At 43.6% G+C, this 22,039-nt stretch overlaps 1 protein-coding gene across 1 annotated transcript in view; it reads left to right on the top strand.

Moving 5' to 3' along the window:
* The first annotated feature begins 643 nt into the window (after positions 1-643).
* MRPL3 (mitochondrial ribosomal protein L3) overlaps positions 644-22,039 on the top strand; it is a 159,235-nt gene continuing 137,839 nt past the window's right edge. The window contains exons 1-2 of the mRNA XM_077491510.1: positions 644-816; positions 9,917-10,098. Coding sequence (XP_077347636.1) covers positions 755-816; positions 9,917-10,098 — 244 coding nt within the window. The 5' untranslated portion in view covers positions 644-754. The remainder of the gene's footprint in view (positions 817-9,916; positions 10,099-22,039) is intronic.

Raw genomic sequence — 22,039 nt, 5'->3', positions numbered from 1 at the left:
TGACTTTTTTTTTACCAAAGACATGTGGCTGAATACATTTTGTCCTAAATGTATGACTAAAATTGAGTTTATTGGATTTTTCTAATAACAAAAAGTAGAAAATATCATTTTTTTTCAAAATTTGCGGTCTTTTTACGTTTATATCGCAAAAAATAAAAATCGCAGAGGCAATCAAATACCATCAAAAGAAAGCTCTATTTGTGGGAAGAAAAGGACGCAAATTTTGTTTGGGTACAACATTGCATGACCGCGCAATTACCAGTTAAAGCAGCGCAGTGCCAAAGTGTAAAAAGACCTCTGGTCATTTACCAGCAAAATGGTCCGGTCTGAAAGTGGTTAAAGTAACACAGTGCCTCATTGCACTAAATGGCCTGGTCAGGAAGGGGGGTAAACCTTACCGAGCTGAAGTGGTTAAAAAAAAACTAGTGAAAAGACCTCAAAGCTGAAGTTGTTGCCAGTAGCAACTAACCACGTTTTGTCTAAAAAAATAAAAATAAAAGATGAAAACATTAAATTGGAACGTCGCTATATGAGCAGAACTGACTTTAGGACAGCTTCTATAGTAGTTACACAGTGGGAGCGTTCTCAGTACGCTGAGCTCCCCGGAACTCGGAACTCTTGTTACACTGAATGTTTCCGGAGGGAAGTTTTAGCTGCGTACAGGAAGTGCTTAGTGACATTCTCATGCTTGTGCAGAGGACAATTCTGAGTGCTGTCAGTGGAGGGCTGCGCTGTACCTGTGTATCGGGTGATCATGGCTGCAGTGCTGGGTCGGAGGTTGGTGTGTGTTGTCCGGGGCTTCCCTGTGACTGACAGGTGGGTGAGTGCTCGGCTCTGCCCGGGTATGGAGGGATAGGTGTGTCCTGCTGTATATAGATGCATGCTTTGCTGTCACATCCACTGTGATGTTTACATTTTACAGAGAATGCTAGAGGTGTCTTAAAGGCTAGCTCCACCTTTTAGACCATGTTACACACATATTTAGGATGTAGCATGGTGCAGATCAGACCCCCACCCCAGACTGCTCCCTCCTGTGACAGTGTGTGCCCCACCACACACAATATGCACGCTTATGGCTAAGGATGAGCTCAGGCATGTTCGCACACTTCACGTGCGGAGCCCGCCAGGAAGTCAGTGCTGCACTGCGCTAATCACAGGCAGTGAAACGTTGTCCCGCTTTGCGGCTGCAGAGATCGGGAAATGTCTCACTGCCTGTGATTAGCGCAGCACTGCGCTCACTTCCTGGCGGGCTCTGCACATGGGCTGTGCAAACACGCCGAAGCTCATCCTTACAAGGCAGACCATTTAGCCCCTGTTCCAATTGACTGCGACTTCATCTGAAATCGCACAATTTCGAAACCGCATGTCAGTGGGACTTCGTATGCCATTTGGAAGACATCTGTGTGGCTTTATGCACAGATGTTTATGCAAGCCGTACCCAAAAGTAGTACAGGAACTACTTTTTAAAATCAGAGTTGCACAATTTGAATAGTTCAATTGCCGGAAATAGGCTGCGACCTGTCATGCGAACGGGGGCTTAAAGCGGAGCTCCACCCTAAAGTGGAACTTCCCCTCATCAGAACCCTCCCCCCTCCGGTGCCACAATTGGCACCTTTCAGGGGGAGGGGGTGGCAGATACCTGTATAATACAAGTATCTGCACCCACTTCCGGGCATAGATAGCCACAGATTCTGCGGCTAGCTTCCTGTCATCCCCCGCTGTCTGCTGGGAAACACATGGATCCCTGAGACAGCAGGGACCATCCGTATTGCGCAGAGCGACTCACGCATGCGCAGTAGGGAAGCGGGAAGTGAAGGCTTCACTTCCTGATTCCCATACCGAAGTTGGTGGCAGCAGCACCCAAGAGCTGATCTGCCTTGGGTAGCGACATCGTGGGCGCGCTGGACAGGTAAGTGTCCACATTTTAAAAGTCAGCAGCTGCAGTATTTGTAGCTGCTGACTTAAAAAAGTAAATAAAAACGGCCGAACTCTCGCTTTAAAGAGGAGTTTCAGCTATCTGTAGGAAAAAAAGGCAGCAGCTACTGAAACAAGCTGCTAACTTGTAAAAAACAAAACAAAAAAACAAAACAGTCACTCACCTGTCCCACGATCCAGCGGTGTACTCGCTGACATCTTGCGGCTTTACAACTTTTTGATAGGTGGATGCAGTCTTCTGGGACCTGTCGGTGTCCCAGAAGACTGCAGAAGGGAGGGAGCGGCCCTTGGAACAGAAGTGGGAAGCAGGTACCTGTCAAAATCGGGTACCTGCTCTACCCCCTCGCTCCCCAAAAGTGCCAATTGTGCAAGAGGAGCAGGGGACGAGTCCTTAAAGTGGAACTCCCCTTTTGGGTGGAGATCCGCTTTAAGCATTATACAGCTTCTTTTCCAGGCAGCATGATTGTTCCTGTGTTCAGTGACAGGGTCACTTTAAAGTAAGCTGCCATTGCTGAGTTGCTTCCTGTGTCAAGTGGCAGACATGCCGGCCCATTGTTTTAGATAGAGTGGAGATGGATTAGAACACCTGTCAGTTTTTATTGCTGTCTATTCATCCGTTAAGAAAATTCTCTCTATTTGTTCTGTCTACCATTGAAAGTAAAAGAAAATCCCAAATTTTGGGTTGTTCCCCGGAAATGTAATAGAGGGGACATTTTCAAATGGGGACACTAGTTCTGGTGACATGGGGGAGTTCCTAAGGAATTCCCTTAATTTGCAGGAATTTACTCTCACTTCCTGTTTGGCTATGGGACAGGAAGTGAAGGGAAATCTGCACAATGGGACACAGATGGAAAAAAAAAATCTTGACGGGTTATAACCCCTCCCTTGCTCTATCCTAAATGCAAGTTTAGGAGATATTCACAGTACCTATGGGTAAGCCTTATTATAGGTTTACCTCTAGGTATAAGTGGTATAACAGAGTTTACTACCACCTTAATGCATTTTATGCATTAAGGTAAAAAACATTCTGTGTGGCAAAGCCCACCCCCCCAGCCCCCCCCCCCCCCATTATGCTTACCTGAGACCCATCTCGATTCAGCAGCTCACTTGGGTGTCCCCCTTCTCACTGGGCAGATTGATAACAGCGGGAGCCATTGGCTCCCACTGCTATCAGTTAAACTCTGACGTGGGGAACAGCAGCTTGCTATAGGGCCACTGGAGCCCAGTCACAGCTCTATGTGTCCATTCAGACACGGAGCCCCAACCTGGCCCTGCCCCCTCTCTCCCCTGATTGGCTGACTGACTTTAACTGCTGCGGGAGCCAATTGCGCTGCTGCTGTGTCTCAGCCAATCAGGACAGCTTAGACATTCGTGGACATCGCTGAAGAGAGAAGAAGCTCGGGTACTCATAGAAGGCATTAAGATAAAAAAAAAAACCTTCTGCCTTTATAAATCTTTAAAATAAATCTTAACTCTTAATTTCTTCCCACCCCCGCGTCTGTAAATTTTGGGGTATTGGGATTATTGGAGTGCATGAAGCTGTGACAGGCACTCAACAAGAGTACCCAAGTGTGTCTGCCCTTTCTGACCCCCTTCTACATTCATAGAAGCTGTATTACATTACGTATTGTATTACATGATCTACGAATGGAGGAAATAGACATTTCAGTCATCTACTCATCCTTTATTTATAGATTGTATTTCATTCATTGAAGTGCCTATCACAGTTCCATCAGCTCCATTAATGCTGCACCAGAAGGATTGTGGGGGCAGTGATGGGAATTGAAGTAGGAGGATATCTATTAAAAGAGTAGACGGAAGCACAAGGGACACATGGTATCAATTGTAATATCCCTTGTGCTAATTTTGTGCTTTTTTTTTTTTTCTTCTAATCTGCTGCAAAATCTGTCACTTTACCATTTAGGGCAGGGATATGCAATTAGCGGCCCTCCAGCTTTTGCAGAACTACAAGTCCTATGAGGCATAGCAAGACTCTGACAGCCACAAGCATGACACCCAAAGGCCAAGGCATGATGGGGCTTGTAGTTTTGCAACAGCTGGAGGTCCCCCAATTGCATATCCCTGATTTAGGGTGAAGGATACGTTCTCTTGTGAAGGTACCTACCCATTGATACTTACTTTAGCTATGCTCACCTGCTGCTCTGTTCTTCTGTATGAATCCTCTGAAAAAGGATGAGCTCCATCTTATTCGCACACCCCACGTGCAGAGCCCGCCAGGAAGTCGGCACTGCGCTGCCTTAATCACAGGCAGTGAGACATTTCCCGATTTCTGCAGCCTCGCATCAGGACAATGTCAACTTCCTGGCGGGCTCTGCACGTGGGGTGTGCGAACACGCCGGAGCTCATCCTTGCCTCTGAAATACCGGGGAAAAAAAAGGAGCACAGCTTGTTTCCACAGAGAAACTGTGGGGTTGATTTACTAAGGATGGAGAGTGCTGATCTGAAATGAGGGGAAGCTTTGCTGATTTTATCATAAAATCGTGTTGAAGCTGAAATACTGTTTTTTTTCCTTGCATGTCACCCACAGATCTACAGCGAAAGCACTTCCTAGTGCACTTGTACTGCAAAGTACATTTGCCTTTCGTAAATAAACTCCAATGTCTTCCTGACATTTCGAAATTTGGAAATAATAGAAAACTTCTTGGTCAAAGGAAGTATATGTGAACCTTCACCTTGTAAAACTACTCAGTTTAACCACTTCAATACTGGGCACTTTCTCCCCCTTCCTGCCCAGGTTTCAGAGTTGTTGCACATTGACAATTGCGGTCACGCAAAATGGTACCCAAATTAATTTTTTTAGCTTTTTTTTTTTTTTTTTTAAGCCAAGCTTTCATTTGGTGGTATTTATTCACCACTGGGTTTTTATTTTTATTTTTTTTGCTAAACAAATGAAAATAGACAGAACGTTTTGAAATAAAAATGTTTTCTCTTCATTTCTGTTATAAGATTTATTGGTGCTGATGAGGCTGTGCTGATGAGGAACTGACAAGGAGGCACTGATGAGGCTGCACTGCTAATCAGTGTAAATGTGCCTTGTCAGTCTTGCCATTTATCAGCGCTCCTTTCCTCACACAGTGACAGTGCGTGAGGAAAGGAATGCTGATAACCTGCAAGTTTGTTTACATGAGATCAGCTTTGATTGGACATAGCTGATCACACGGTAAAGAGCCACTGTGATTGACCCTTTACCTCAATTTGTGATCAGCTGTGTCTAAAGGACACAGCGGTCACAGAGCATGTGGGGAGTGTTCTGGGATGACATCCATAGACACTCTTCCAGAACTAGAGAGCCACACTGTACCCATCTTTCGGATATGGCACGGTATTGAAGTGGTTAAAATTGAGATGAAAGGCAAAATATTTGTGTATAGATATAAAAAAAAAATTATAAATACAGTACCCCCCCCCCCCCCCTTTTTTTTTTTTTAAAGGGGATCACATTCCCTCTGTTTTCAGCTGAAAAGGGGGCTTGCAGAGGTAGAGGGTGGAGCTGTGAACAAGCTTTGTGTTGGGTGTGTAAGCAGAAGTCTAATCATTGGAGGAAAATAGGCTGAGTTCCCAGCACAGCCGTAAAACTGAACACACTTTTCTCATGGATTATGTGGTCAGTTTTTAATGATAAAGCAAGAGGAACTGGCAGGAACGCCAGGGATTTCACACAAAAAAGATATATAAAGAGAACTTTGCCATACAAGTACATGGTACAGCAGACATGTATCAGGAATATGAAATGTTGGGGTAACATTATTTAAATAGTGACAAGCTGTGGACCACTGGAGAAAACTTAAACGTTTGAAAATAGATACAAAAAGCACATCCAGTCCTACAATTCAATGCTTAGTGCATAATTGACCTATATTGTTAAGCACAAGCTGTGAGAATACCAACATTTTATATATAAAAAAAAAAAAAACTTCTAGGTTAAAAATATTGCCCTCTCTGTTTACTTCTTGACCCGGAATGATTAATTCCTTCTCTGATTTATCGAAGGAGTATCACCTACTTCTCCACCATATTTTTCATTATCAGATGGAAGGTTATGCCAAGTCATGTTATCACCACCAGAAGGATCCTCTTTAAAGTTTAATTATTTATTCGACAATACGCCATGGGGTTTACTCTATCTCAGGTCTTTACTCACAACTGGTTCTTCAACTGACAAAGGCTTGTCCACTGACTTTATTCAAAGCTTTGTTGAAGGACCTTCCAGTTGCAAAGGTTGCAAATAAGTTTTTGTTGAGGGCTACTTCAGGATTCACAAACTCATTGAAAATGAGACATGGGAGGGAAACATAGATTAAATCAGTGATGGCAAACGCACCCCAGATGTTTTGGGTCTACATTTCCCATGATGCTGAACTACACCGCAGAGTGCATGAGCATCATAGGAAATGTAGTTTCAAAACATCTGGGGTGCCATGGTTCACCATCACTGGTTTAAACTGATACATAAAACCTATCTCCCATTTCTAAATGATGAAGTGAATCCTGCTACATCCGAGTGCTCTTGGTGTGGCTTTCCTCGTCCCTCACTGTATCATCATTTTTGGATGTGCAGTCAAATTTCTGTTTGCTGGGACCTGGTTCTCAATTACATTTATGGTGTTCCCTCCATACAACTTCCTAAAGTTCCCTGTCAATGCCTATTTAGCCACGATGAACGACCCTCTTCCCCGTCACCCTCTCCAGCCAGAAGATTACCACAATGGACACATCTGTGTCTACTCACTGTTCTCTATGTTATTTTTAAATCCTGGACTTCTGTATCTCTTCCAACTGTATCGGCCATAAAAACAGAGCTGAATTTGCTTCTTTGAGAAACTTGACAGCATTGTCCAAAATTATGGGCCTGTCAAGTGCTTCTTTACTCATTGTAGGCAATTTATCGATCATACCTTTTCATCCTGAGAAATTGCTCATGCAGTCATTTCAATATACTGAATGGTATCTGAAGGCTGTTTTAACAAATTCTTTGGGTAGGCTAAAGATCCCTGATACTGCTTAGATGTCTGGTCACATTTTATCTTAGATTTCGAGAAAGACACTTGGGAGTTGATTTACTAAAACCTGGAGAGTGCAAAATCCAATTTGCTTCAAGGTTTTTTTTTGTCAACAGCTTAATTGAACAAGCTGAAGTTCGTAGCTGAACGTGGCTACCATGTACAGCTGCACCAGATTTTGCGCTCCCCAGTTTTAGTAATTCAGCCCCTTATTAGCATCTATCTAGATATTCAGAATTACCCTAGGAGTCAGTCGATAATGGTTGTTTATTTATATACAACTTCTCTCCCTTTTTTAAAACTAAAATACATTAGAGCTGCAACTAACGATTAATTTGTCTGTCGACTAATCTATCGATTATTTTTTCGATTAGTCAATGACTATCCGATTATTTTTATTTTTTAATGAATCTAGTGTTTGTTTTTTGATTAGCTAATTAATCCTTTGGATAACCTTGAGAGTATTGAATTGTATTGCAGAGTATTGAATTGTATTGCAGAGTATTGAATTGTATTGCAGAGTATTGAATTGTATTGCAGAGTATTGAATTGTATTGCAGAGTATTGAATTGTATTGCAGAGTATTGAATTGTATTGCAGAGTATTGAATTGTATTGCAGAGTATTGAATTGTATTGCAGAGTATTGAATTGTATTGCAGAGTATTGAATTGTATTGCAGAGTATTGAATTGTATTGCAGAGTATTGAATTGTATTGCAGAGTATTGAATTGTATTGCAGAGTATTGTATTGGCGGGCAGAGTATTGGCGGGCAGAGTATTGTACTGCATTGGCTGGCAGAGTATTCATTGTACTGCATTGGCTGGCAGAGTATTCATTGTACTGCATTGGCTGGCAGAGTATTCATTGTATTGCATTGGCTGGCAGAGTATCGGGATGGCAGAGTATTGGCTGGGTATGGAGGGATGGCTGCTTCATCCGACCTCTCCCCTCCACTGCACAGATCAGTACAGAGAGGGGAGAGAGAAACTGGCGTCATGGTTTGTTTACAAGTGATCGCTCCGTCGGAGCGATCACATTGTAAACGCCTGGGTGTAGAAAGATGGCCGCTGCTTCGGAGCTAGGCCGAAACCGCGTCCTCTCCTAAGGCCGAGACCGCGGAGCGCTCCGTGGATCGCGGCATGTGCACTCGGATCGGTGACAATTTGTTGCACCCCTAGGGATGGCGGCACGGAAGGGGAGAAGAGAGGGGAAGGCAGCACAGAGTGGGAGAAGAGAGGGGGGCGGCTGCACGGAGGGCAGCGGTAGATACTAAGCACTGCCACCACTGTGACGCATCGATGCCCTGCACGCACGTCGACGTATTTTTGTAGTCGACGTAATCGATTTACGTTGACTCGTCGTGGCAGCTCTAAAATACATTCATCCACACTTCTACTACTTTATATCAGTTTTAGGCTTCATGTACACGGGACGTTTTTACAACCTCTCCTGAACGATTTAACTTGACAGATAGTAAACCACGTTTTAAAATGTCCGTTTTGCCAAGTTTAGAAGCGTGTAAAAAACCCAAAAAAAAACCCTGTAAACGAAACTCGGCTAAACATGAATTACCGTGTTTAGAAGTATTTGGTGCTTGAAATGTCTCTATGAAAAAAGAAAAATGTTGCGCTAACAAATATTGCAGTGACTTGTGTCAACTTATTGACAAAAGATCTCTATAATAAAGTGCATCAGTGCCTATTGACTTATTAAGTATAACATAGACTGACTTAGTAGTAAAATCTCAATAAACTGCCAAAATTATAATAAAGTGCACAAAAGTGTTATATGCGCTTTATATTTAACCGTTTTGTCTTACGGTAATGTTTGCTGCTTTCTATATTTGAAATTTGATTGTCACGGCGCCGTATTTTTCTTTCTTTATTTTCCTTGAAATGTCTCTAAACGCAGCTTCCGAACCCATTTTTTTGCTTTCCAAAAAAAGCCTCTAAACTCAACTGCCTAGAAACGATTTTAAAGGACCCTGTGTACATGTACTGATAAGATAACATAGAGGAGAGTTCAGGAGCAGTTCAAAAAAATGCCCAACTGCTCCTTAATTTTAATGTACATGGGACGTTTTTACAACCTCTCCTGAACAATTTAACTTGACAGATAGTAACCCACGTTTAAAACGTCAGTTTTGCCACTTTTTTTTTTTAAATAGCCAAAAATGAAAAACGCCTGGAAACGAAATGCGGCTAAATGTGAGTTACCACGTTTAGCCGTGTTTGGCATCTAAAACATCTGAAACTTTGACGTCTGAACTAATTGCTTTTGCCTTCAAAGAAAAGCCTATAAACGCAACTGCCTAAAATCGACTTTAAATGAACCTGTGTACATGTACACATAAGATGACATTGGATGAGTTCAGGGGCAGTTGAAAAAAGCATCCAACTGCCTCTGAAAGTCCGTTTACCAGCAGCAGTGTACATGAGGTCTAAACGTCCGTTTAGCAGCAGAACATGACGCCTTACATGCTATGTGTGAGGATGCTCTTTGAGTAAGAATGTGCTTCCTCTTTTAACTTTCTCTTCTGGGTTCTTTTTATTATGTTTTTATGTTTTGTTTCCCTATAAGTGCTAGCTCAATACAGACACCTTTATAGCGTCTGAATTGATTTTATACTGATATTGTATATTCTCATTGTGGCTTGGAATGTGCTGCACTAATTTTATAAATATATTTTCAAAAAAAAGAAATGTGCGTAGGAATGCTGGTAGCTGGGCTCTTACGCCTTAGGCAAGAAGTGGCTTCATCTACTATAGTGCCTGGTATGCTTATGACTTTAGGATTTTTCACAATCTGTTTTAAGTTACATCTATTTAATCTAGGCTGGTGAAGCATTGAATCCTACTGCATGTTTTAGGTCACTGTTACATGCATTAATGTACCTCTTTTGTGCTACTTCATTAAATAAGCCTTCATTTAAAATTGATCTTTCCTGTTTGCCAACAGCCGTATGCCCACTGTGGTGTTTGTACGATGCAAACAGACTGCCACATGGTGGGATGAACACCTTACTGAGGAAAACAAAGACGATCTAAAACGTGCAGCAGGACAGGAATATAATGCCATGACTGCTAGCAAACTGAACCCCCTCAAAGATGAGCCTTGGCCTATTAAACCATGGGAGCCTGGTAAGTTTGGAGAAGTGATAACTATGTTAATGAAACAAATATTTTAATAAATATAACAAATTTCATTCTTAGCGGCTTGCTTAGTGTACTATTGCATCATTTTTTTATGAAAATTGCATTTACTAGTTACAGCCAAAGTGTCATTACATGGGATCACACTGACTTTGCCAACACCATTTCATTGTGTAAACTTCACATCCTGCATCCCAACATCAGTTGGCCAGCTGCACGAATCTGAAAACAAAATTAGCCGACTCTCAATGACATCACAAAGATAGAAAGATGGTAGCCCAGGGCCAGGCGTGCAGCAGCACAGGCTTATTGAGAATTTTAACAGCGACAAGGGTAAAGGGGAATTGACAAATATTTTACCATAGGAGGTGCAAAAGATGGTGTGTAATTTTCCTCACAACTTTACTGAAGGCATGTTAGACATGTTACCGTTCGTTGTATATACTGATGGATGAAATAAATGTTTAGCTTGAGGTAGATGTATACTCCATTCTTATTTTAAAACTTTTAACAGTCTTGCTAGGAGATGAATAGAAGCTCAAATACTTCCAGGGTATTTTGCTGTCCCAGAATTCCTCTAGTTTTGGTCATGTGACCAGCAATTTAAGGACCTTTTTTAAATTTCTTCATTTCCATGCAGCAAAACTCATGCATTTTACCATATGAAAATGCATTTCAAGTAGAAATCTTAACTTTATCTGCATGCCTACAGGGTGTGTTGTAAGGTTGAGTGCTCTTCTTCGAAACACTTTTTAAGGTAAAGGAAATAGATTTCTGTTAAAACAATGTCAAGGGATCCTTTCTTTTTTTTTTTTTTTTTTGGTACCCCCTCCATTAAATTAGAACCCACAATATTCTCTGAAATAACTTGAAACGGACAAGTAATTGGCATCCATCATTTTCCATGTTCAATAAAATAAAAAACTGATGTTGACTTTGATTCAATAGAATATTTTAACCATTTACCGCCTGCCCGCTGTTATACGTCAGATGTTTGAAGAGCAATATCGTTATGGCAGCAGCTAGCCCCGGTATCTTCTTCAAGAGTGGGCGGTCGACTTTCAGAATTTGCCACGAGATCACTTTTGTCAGTGGCAGGAGAGTGCCCTCCACCACTTACCGGAGCCGATCGGATCCTTTTCCGTGTGTGGTATGGAGCTGAGGGAGGGGAAGATAGCCCCCACCTAGCTCCATACCATTGCAGGGTGGAAATGACATCAAAACATCACTTATGCCCATAGCTCTTAAAGGGACATTTGAAAAGAAAACTTTTTTTTTTTATTGCATTTTAGTGTAAATATGAGATCTGAGGTCTTTTTGACCCCAGATCTCATATTTAAGAGGTCATGTCATGCTCTTTTTCTATTACAAGGGATGTTCCTTGTAATAGGAATAAAAGTGACAAATTGTTACAGGGAGTCCCCGAGTTACGAACATCCTACTTACGGACGGCAGGCGGCGTCGGCGGGCACAGCGGAAAACAACGTGGGAAAAGATCGGAAATGCCATTCTGCGTATGCGCGTCTGGATTATGAACAAATCTGACTTCAGAACAAACCTGTTCGTAACTCGGGGACTGCCTGTATTTAACCATTTTCTTAAAGAAAAAATAAATGTTTTTTAACACGCCCTGTCCCGCCAAGCTTGTGCACAGAAGTGAGCGCATATGTGAGTAGCGCCCACAAACCATACATGTGAGGTATTGCCGCATTTGTTAGAGCGAGAGCAATAATTTTAGCCTGAGACCTCCTCTGTAACTCAAAACATGCAACCTGTAGAATTTTTTTAAACATCGCCTATGGAGATTTTTAAGGGTAAACGTTTGTCCCCACTCCATGAGCAAGCGCAATTTTGATGCGTGACATGTTCGGTATCAATTTACTCGGTGTAACATCATCTCACAATATAAAAAAAAATTGGGCTAACTTTACTGTTGTCTTATTTTTTAATTAATTAAAACAAAAAAGTGTGGCGCTTAGGTGGCAACAAACCACATGAACCAGTAAGGCACCTCAAGTTTGGAATTGTGATTGATATTACACATTTCAAGGACTGTTAGACGTTCACTTGATGGACTGTATATGTTAAATTAATCTTATTTACCTTAACCTTTTGTGTGCATGAGGTTCATGCACTCTTCCACCTGGAAGATGGATCTCTTGATATACAACGGAATTTACACATATTTTCTTTTTTTGAAGTGTATGTAATTTTCTTTGCTTGAATTAGTGCCTTACTGGTTCATGTGGTTTGTTGCCACCTAAGCGCCACACTTTTTTGTTTTAATTTTTGCATGTTACTGTGTAGTCTTCAGTAGTGTTGGCAGCTGGGTAGAACACATCTTTTCACAGCTCAGTATTTTTTTACACCTTTACACTTTTTTTAATTAAAAAAATATTTTTGCCTTTAAAAAGTGCGCTTGTAAGACCGCTGCGCAAATACGTGTGACAGAAAGTATTGCCAAGGCCCCCCATTTTATTCTCTAGAGTGTTAGAAAACACACATATATATGGTGTTTGGGGGTTCAAAGTAATTTTCCAGTAAACGCCAAATCTCGAAACGAGGCTCTGTCTTAAATTAAAATGGGATGAACAAAAATTAATGGAACCTAGACAAACTGTCCAGCTTTCTCAGGTTTGAAGGGTGCCTTCTCCAGACTGCATGATTCAGCTCTTTCCATGGTTGATTCAGATTATGGCTCATAGAAGACTGCTTCAGAATAGTCCAGTGTTGTGGTTCTTAGCCATTCTTGGCTGTGTTTCGACTTTTTGGGTTTATTTGCTACAAACGGAGAGTGCAAAATCCGATGAAGCCGTGCATGGTAGCCAATCGACTTCTAACATCAGCTTATTCAATTAAGCCTAAGACAAAAAAAAAACAAAAAAAAACTTGGAAGCTGACTGGTTTCTGTTCAGATCTGCACTAGATTTAGCACCCTCCCCAGTTTTAGTAAATCAACCCCTTTATCCTGTGGGAAAACACTTGACCTGGGACTGAAACACAGCATCCTGACACTAGGCAGTATGTTTCACTCCAGAAATTCTTGGCAGTCTTGAGATTTTATTGTGCCTGCACAGATACAAGGCACCCCGTGTCAGATGCAGCATTGCTGCCCCAAACCTTGACCAAGCTGCCTCCGTGTTTCAAAGTAGGAACAATGTTCTTTTCTTTGAAAGCTTATTTTTTTTCATCTGTAAACATAGAGCTGATGTACCTTGCCAAAAAAGCTTGTGTTGTCTGATCTGTCCAAAGGACATTTCCCAGAAGCATCGTAGCTTGTCAGTATGCAAATTACGCTCTGGCTTTTATGTTTTTCCTTCAACAGTAAAGACCTCCTGGGTCTTCTTTCTTTAAGCACACTCTCTCAAAAAGCAACAGATGGTAGAATCGCACTGATTTACCTTGACCTTGCATTTCAGTTGGTATTTCTTTGAAAGCTTTCCTTGGCTACTTGTCTACCATTCACATTATCCTATCCAACCTGGGGTTGTTTTTCCTCTTGTGCATAAGTCCAGGGTGGTTGGCTACACTTTATGGACTTTAAAATTCTTAAGCCGCGTACACACGGGCGGACTGTATGGCCAACTTAGTCCGTCAGACAATCCGATGGACAGTCCGTCCTACTTTCAAATGAACGGACTTGACCACACACGGATGCACAAACAGTCCGTCGAAAGCTTGCACGATGACGTGTACAGCACGTACGACGGGACTAGAAATAGGAAGTCCAATACACAGCAATGCAACCTTTCGCCGTGTAAATCCTTTCTGAGCATGCGCCATACTTAGTCCGTCGAACTAGCCTACTCACGAGCGGATTGTCCGCTGAAACCAAAGTATGACGGACAATATTACGGAAATTCCGAAATACTTAGTCCGCCAGACTGCACGCTGAAAAAGTCCGCTGAAGCCCACACACGAGCGGACTGTCCGCTGAAATGTGTTTCGACGGACTAAGTTGGCCAGACAGTCCGCCCGTGTGTACGCGGCTTTATTTGCAATTCTAGCCATAGGGAACATGAAGCTGCTTGGAATTGGTCTCATAGCCTTTACTTCTGTCATGCTGGTCTATAATTGTCTTTCTGATCTCCTTAGGCAACTCTGTCCATTACTTTTTCTGGTGCATGTTCAAAGTGATGCACACACTGATACTAAACAGCAGAGTGACTACTTTTCTCCATTTAAGACTACTTTCTCTTATATTCACCGACTGACACAGCTCCTCTCTTAGCCATTGGGTTGTTACGCCACCTTTAGGAGAAGACTAGGCATAACATGTTATGAAAAATACAAAACTTTTAGTTCCGCCCAAGGGGCGGTCCCTTGGGCAACAATCCCCCCCAGCCTGCCATGCAGCCATCAGTTTTATTTTGCCTAGTGAAGGAGAAAGACCTAGGAACCCTGACGGGCCCATCGTTCTGTGTTTTTTCTGCAGAAGCTTTGCTTTTTGCGCAAGATGAAAGATCCTGTGATCTGTTATCAACAGATCACAGGCTGGATACCCTTATCCTTGTAGTCTCCCCAGCCTGGCCAGCAAGCCTGCGCAGGTCAGAGCAACGCGATGGGCTGGCCACGATATACCTGAGCTCCAGAGGTGGTCAGTGAACTTTTATTCTCCGGGGCGCACATATGACTAGGCTACTGATGTCTGCGTCACAGTGTGCCGAGGCCAACAGCCACCCCGTACTGATCGGAGAATGGGTCTTTGATGGAATGTCTCCCAGCTCTTCAGGACTGATAAGTACAGCTCTCCTTGCCTCGGTGGGTGCCTCTGGTCGTGGACCCCACAGTATCCAGGTTAAACAAAGTAACCACGATCCCGGTAGAGGGGGCTCCTGCATTTAAGGATCCCACAGACAGTAAGGCCGAGGCAGTGGCTAGTTCCTTGTTTACGGTTGTGGGGTCAACCATGCGACCAGTACTAGCATCCGCACTTGTGTTGCAGACACTAACTGAGTGGGCAAAACTGTTGCACCGTGAATTGGAAGAAAAACAGGCATCTCCTGTCTGCGTGGAACTAGCAGACCAACTAGTGCAAGGCTTTAAGTACGTTTGTGATGTGGCCCTGGATACTCTTCCCCTGTTATCAAGGGTTTTAGTGTCAGCAGTGGTGCTGAGGCGCCTGATTTGGTTAAAATGCTGGTCTGCTGACCAGGCATCTAAGAAAGCCCTGACGGATCTGCCCTTCCTTGGCGACCGGCTCTTTGGATGACATTATTAAAAATGCCACAGGTGGGAAGAGTACACTACTCCCACAGGCCAGGAAGGCTAAGGAGCCACGCCGTAGGCAAGGGCCCTCATTTTTTCGCTCAAACTGCTTTTTCATCCGCCCGGAGCTTCAGCCAAGCGTCCCCAGCCTGACAGGACGACCTCTGAAGGACCAAAGTGTCCCTGGAACCGCACGCCTACAAGCTAAAGTGCTACAGCATAAAGGTTTGCCCCCACCCGCAACTTGGGTGGCGGGTCACCTTTGGGAGTTTGCAGCCCGGTGAACTTCTTGGCTATCCGACCTATAGGTCTGCGATCTGATTTCCTCCGGCTACAAGATAGAGTTCCTCTCTTGGCCGCAAAACAGATTCTTCCAAACCTGTTTGTAGTCCCCAAGAAGGAAGGGGTACGTCCAATCTTGGATCTAAAAGCCCTCAATTACTTTGTGAAAGTACAGAGGTTCAGAATGGAATCAGTTTGCTCAATAGTTGCTGCACTCCATGAAGGGGACTCCCTGGCTTCCTTAGACATCCAGGATGCGTACCTGCACATACCCATATGCCTCCGGCATCAGAAGTTTCTGCGATTCTGCAGTCGGGGAAGCCCACTGCCAGTTTGTGGCTCTCCCTTTTGGTTTGGCATCAGCCCCCCGAGTATTTATTAAGGTATTGGCTCCTGTTTTGGTGTTGCTACAGCAACATGGGGTCGCGATAGTGGGATACCTAGACGATCTCCTCCTGAGAGCATCTTCTGCCTCAGAGTTAGAGGAGGATGCAGCGATCACCATGCAGACTCTGCAGGAATTTGGGTGGCTGTTGAACCTAAAGAAGTTGGTGATCGCGCTGACTCAGCATTTGGTGTACCCAGGCTTACTGCTGGACTCCATGAAAGCGAGAGTGTTTCTCCCTTCAGACAAGCTGCAGACTCTCAGAGCCGAGGTGAAACTGCTGATGAACCGCCAGTGGTCATCGGCTCATCGCTACGCTTCTGCATGCGAGCCCTGGGACTCATGGTGGCCTCCTTCGAGGCAGTACCATATGCCCAGTTCCATACCAGAGTCCTGCAGAAGGAGATTTTGACAAAATGGGACAAATCTCCGTTGTCCCTGGATTGGCAGATTCAGACGAGCCAGTTAGTCAGAGATTCCCTGCTCTGGTGGCTGAGGTCCCCGACACTTCAGTCCGGGAAGTCGTTCCTACCTCCTGAAATGGACAGTGATCACTGGGGTGGAGTAATGGGAGTTCAGTTGACCCAGGGACTCTGGCCGACGGAGGAATCCAAGTTGCCGATCAATCTGCTCGAACTGAGAGCGATCAGGCTATGCCTCTCCACATGGTCGATAAGACTGCAAGGGCATCTGATCAGGATCCAGTCAGACAACGCCACGGCTGTGGCATACGTCAATCACCAAGGAGGAACAAGAAGCTAGGCTGCCTCACGGGAGGTTGCTCACATACTGCGGTGGGCAGAGCGACATGTACCGGCCCTGCCGGCCATTTACATCCCGAGAGTGGAGAACTGGCAGGCGGACTATCTAAGTCGCCAGATGCTGGACCCCGGAGAATGGGCGTTGCATCCGGAGGTGTTCAGGCTACTGTGCCTGCGGTGGGGCACACCAGACGTGGATCTTCTGGCCTCCCGTCTCAATCGGAAGGTTGCGAGATTCGTGTCCAGGACAAGAGATCCGCGGGCAGACGCGCTGGTGGCTCCATGGGATCAGTACCAGGTGATCTATGCCTTTCCTCCACTGAAACACTTACGTCTGCTAAGCAGAGTGGAGGCCGAGGGAATCCCAGTAATACTGATTGCCCCAGATTGGCCCCAGCGTCCCTGGTACGCAGACCTAGTGCGCCTGGTGGCAGACACTCCCTGGCGGCTGCCGTTATGAGAAGACCTTCTGTCTCGAGGTCCGATTCTCCATCCTGCTTTACCATCGCTGGTTTTAACGGCATGGCTATTGAGAGCCTGGTGTTGAGGAACCGGGGTCTTTCGGACTCGGTGATCCCAACTATGCTGAGAGCATGTAATTCCTCTTCTCGAAAGATATATCATTGTACCTGAAAGGCCTACATCTCCATGTGTGAGGAGAAAGGATGGCATCCGCACTCCTTTTCTATATCCAGGGTCCTGCAAGGAATAGACCAGATATTGACTTTGAGCACCATTAAAGGACAAATATCAGCTTTGGCTGTCCTTTTTCAGTGACCCCTGGCGTCTCGCTTTCTAGTGAGCACTTTTGTCCAAGGGGTCCGACATGTAGTTCCTCCAGTGCGTCCACAATTACCCCCGTGGGATCTGAACCTGGTGTTATCGGCGCTGCAAAAACTGCCATTTGAAAATATCAGAGAGATCCCTCTGTTGACTCTTTCCCAGAAAGTGGTCTTTCTAGTGGGCATTACATCGACCAGGAGGGTTTTGTAACTGGCGGCCTTGTCCTGCAAGTCGCCCTATCTGGTTATCCACACGGATAAGGTGGTGTTGCGTCCGCAACCACCTTTTCTGCCGAAGGTGGTCTCGGCGTTTCACATCATTGAAGACATTGTGTTGCCATCTCTGTGTCCTAAGCCGACACATCTTAAGGAGGAGGCCCTTCATGCCCTGAACGTGGTTCTGGCTCTGAAGGTGTATTTTTCTGCCACGGCTCCCTTCCAGAAGTCAGACTCACTGTTTGTTTCGGTGGCTGGTCCAAAGAAACGCATGGCGATCTTGTCGGCCACCATTTCCAGGTGGATCAGGCATATTGTAGTACAAGCCTATACCTTGAAGGGGTAGGTGCCCCCCTTTCCGGACACGGCCCACTCCACGAGGGCAGTCGGAACGTTTTGGGCCTTCCGACATCAAGCGCCTGCCGCTCAAGTGTGTAAGGCGGTGACCTGGTCTTCTGTTCTCACATTTACAAAATAAAATTTATACAAGGTAGATGTCAGTGCATCGGCGGATGCCTGCTTTGGTTGCAAAGTTTTGCAGGCGGCTGTATAGTTGCAATTGCATATGCAATTTTTCCTTTTTTTCCTGTTTTTTTTTTTTTTTGGGGGTAAAAACGCAGTACCTTTTAAGTTAATGCGCTGTTGCATTTGTTACCGCAGTTTTTGGTGCGGTTTGAAGGTAGGGTCTCTGTTGAGGAGCGCCCTGGTTTTTGTGGTGTTTTTGTCATACACTGTCGCTTTGTGGGTAAAGTTCATACTAGTTCCCACTTGCCATGGTGGATGAAGTTTTTATGCTGTTTTCCCATCCCTTGTTTTGTCACTGCTTGGGGACATTCCAATGGCTAAGAGAGGAGCTGTGTCAGTCGGTGAATATAAGAGAAAATAAAAAAATTTTGTACTCACCGTAAAATCCTTTTCTCTGTAATTCACCAACTGACACAGCACCCGCCCCTCCTCCTAATTTTATTTACGTTATACTGCTTGTTGAGGTACTGATGGCTACATGGCAGGCTGGGGGGGTTGTTGCCTAAGGGACCACCCCTTGTGCAGAACTAAAAGTTCTGTGTTTTTCATAACATGTTATGCCTAGTCTACTGCTAAAGGTGTCGTAACAACCCAATGGCTAAGAGAGGAGCTGTGTCAGTCGGTGAATTACAGAGAAAAGGATTTTACGGTGAGTACAAAAAATCCTATTTTCACCGTGAGGTGTTTTTCAGGCACTTAAGGGCTAAAAATAGCCCCTGAAAAACACCTTCCCCGCAGCCCCAGTGTGAAAGCCTGCATACTTTCACATTGGAGCAGTGCGCTTGCAGGACTTTAGAAAAAGTCCTGCAAGCAGCATATTTCAGGCGGTGGAGGAGCGGTGTATACGTGATTTTGATGTGTACCATAAAAATGCATATCCTTTAACCACTTCCCCTCTAAAGCAATGAATTCCTTTTTTCACAGACATTAAAATCTTCCTTTTTGACTAGATAATTATTTAAACCTCCTCGAATATTATATATGCACAGACGCATGTGCATCTATCAACATGTCACCATTTTTCTAGGTAAATGTTGGCAACGACCCATACATACAAAGGAACCAAAACAAATTTGTTCAGAAATTAAGTTATGTGTATTAAAATGGAATGACTTGGGAGGTATGAAAAGCCAAGGCACCAGCTGAAATCTATCAATTGGAAAGCAATATTGCTCCTTGTCAGTGCAAAGTAATATCAGCTGGTTCAGTCTCAACTGATGGCCTATAAAAAGGTGTCTCACAAGAAACCTCTCATGATGGATAAAAGCAAAGAGCTCTGTCAATACCTTGACAACCGTATTGTTGAAAAACATACTGATGGCATTTGTTATAGAAGGATTTATAAACTTCTGGATGTTCCAGTGAGCACTGTTGGGGCCATAAACTGAAAGTGGAATGACATAATTTCAACTTAAACCGGCCACGGCCAGATTTCTGACAGGAATGAAAAGAATTATCAGAAGAGTTGTCCAAGAGCCAGGGACCACTTGTGCAGAGCTTCAGAAAGACCTGGAATTAGCAGCAGGTACAATTGTTTAAAAGAAAACAATAAGTATTACACTCAACCGCCATGGCCTGTATGAACGCTCGTCACACAGGACAACATTGCTGAAGAAAAAGCATGTTGAAGCTTGTTTAAAGTTTGCTGCACAACATTAAGACAAGCCTGTGACATACTTGGGAGAATATAGTTTGGTCAGATGAGACCAAAATTGAACTCTTTGGATGCCCAAATATACATATTTGGAGGTCACATGGCATTGCACATCACCCCAAAAACGCCATACCAACAGTGAAGGAGGTGGAAACATCATTGTGTGGAGCTGTTTTTCAGCATACGGTACTGGCAAAATTCTTGTCATTGAAGGAAGAATGAATGGAAAAATGTACAAAGACATTCTTCATAAAAATCTGCTGCCATCTACCAGGATGATGAAGACGAAATGAGGGTGGACATTTCAGCAAGACAATGATGCCAAACACAATGCCAAGGAAACTCTCAATTGATTTCAAAGAAAATAAAGCTTCTAGAATGACCCAGCCTATCACCTGATTTTGAATCCAATAGAAATCTATGGACTCTATATAAATCTATAGAACTAAAGATCAGAGTTTATAGAAGAGGCCCACAGAACCTTCAAGATTTGAAGACTGTGTAGAACAAGGGCCAAAACCACATCTGAGCATTGCATGCCACTAGTTTCTCCATATTGGAGGCATCTTGAAGCTGTCATCTCCAACAAAGGATTTTGTACGAAATATTAAATACATTTCAGTTGGCATGTTCAATACTTTTTCCCTGTGCCATTCCATTTTATTACACATAACTTCATTTCTGAACTTCTTTGTTTTGGCTTCTTTGTATGTATGGATTGCATGGGTTGTAACTGACATGTGCTATAAATGTTATTTACCTAGAAAAATGGTGATGTATTCAGGGCTTATTTTGCCCCCTGTATGTATGTATGTGTGTGTGTGTATATGTATGTGTGTGTGTGTGTGTGTGTGTGTATATATATGTATATGTGTATGTATATGTGTATATATATATATATATATATATATATATATATATATATATATATATATATATATATATATATATATATATATATATATATAAATATAATATAATATAATATTACATATTTATTATTTGAAAGCAAGTCCTGAAAAGTAAAGAAGTGGGTATTTGGAAACTTTGTTTTTTATTTGTTATATCTTTAAAGGGTAAGTTTACCTCTACAGAAACATCTGTAAGGTGAACTTACACAGGACCCCCTCCTCAACCCCCTGGTCCTGCTGACCTGGAGTGCGGTGATCACCCTTTCTGACACCTCGTATAGCTGCATCACCGGTCCGGGGGTTAGAAATCCCCTCGGCTTAATCTCCAAAACGTATCTCGTCGGGAGGTACATTTAGGAGCATTCTGATTGGAAGGTGCCGTCACATGGGCGGTGCTGACCAATTAGAACCTGCGTAGCCCGTCCTGTCGCCGCAGGCGAAGAAGAGAGAAAGCCGCAAGGTTTTCAAATCCACTGACTGTTAAAGAGGTGATACGAGATGTCGGAATGGATGATTATTACTCTTCAGGTTAAAGGGAACCGAGTGTGATGGGAAAGGAGTCTAATGCAAGTTCACCTTACAGATTTTCTGTAATGGTGAACTTGCACTTTAACAATTTTTACACTTTTATTTTTTACGTTTCTCTTTATTACAAGGATGCTAACAAGCCCCCCCAATGTTATTGCATTGGGCAGGTGACAGGCTCTCTTTATATAGGCATCGTGGATCGATTAAACATCAGCTTTCTAGCTGGGATTCAGGCAGCTATGAACTGTAAGTGCCCAGATCTAATCGCTTCTGCATTACACTTCTGCAGAAGTGATCAGGCTCCTCACACTCACCATCCTGACAGTATTTTTTGTGGTCCTGGGAGGAACAGAAGAGCCTGGGAACCACTGACCGGGAAGTGCCACTGAAGGGAGGATGGGCAGCCGTGACCTACTTAAAAATAAGCAAGCAGCACCACAGCTACCCAGGACAGTTTTTTACAGTAAAGGCCCAAAGCCCGCTGATTTAAAACAGAATGTTTATCCTATTAGCTTAGTAACCCTATGGGCGTACCAGACACATCCAAAGAGCTAAACTAGGTTAAGTGACCCTTTACTTTTTCTTTTTTTTTTTTTTACTTACCAGTCGTCTTTTAGTTTGCTCCTTTCAGCTTGTGGGGGTGAAGGGAAATACCTGACACATAGATTGCTGGTAAT

This window comes from Lithobates pipiens, unplaced genomic scaffold (genome assembly GCF_037356315.1).
Source record: "Lithobates pipiens isolate NorthernLeopardFrog02 unplaced genomic scaffold, aLitPip1_a1.2 Scaffold_19, whole genome shotgun sequence".
Taxonomy (NCBI): domain Eukaryota; kingdom Metazoa; phylum Chordata; class Amphibia; order Anura; family Ranidae; genus Lithobates; species Lithobates pipiens.
Note: the sequence above shows the minus strand (reverse complement) of the source record. Positions and strands in the feature narration are given on the sequence as shown.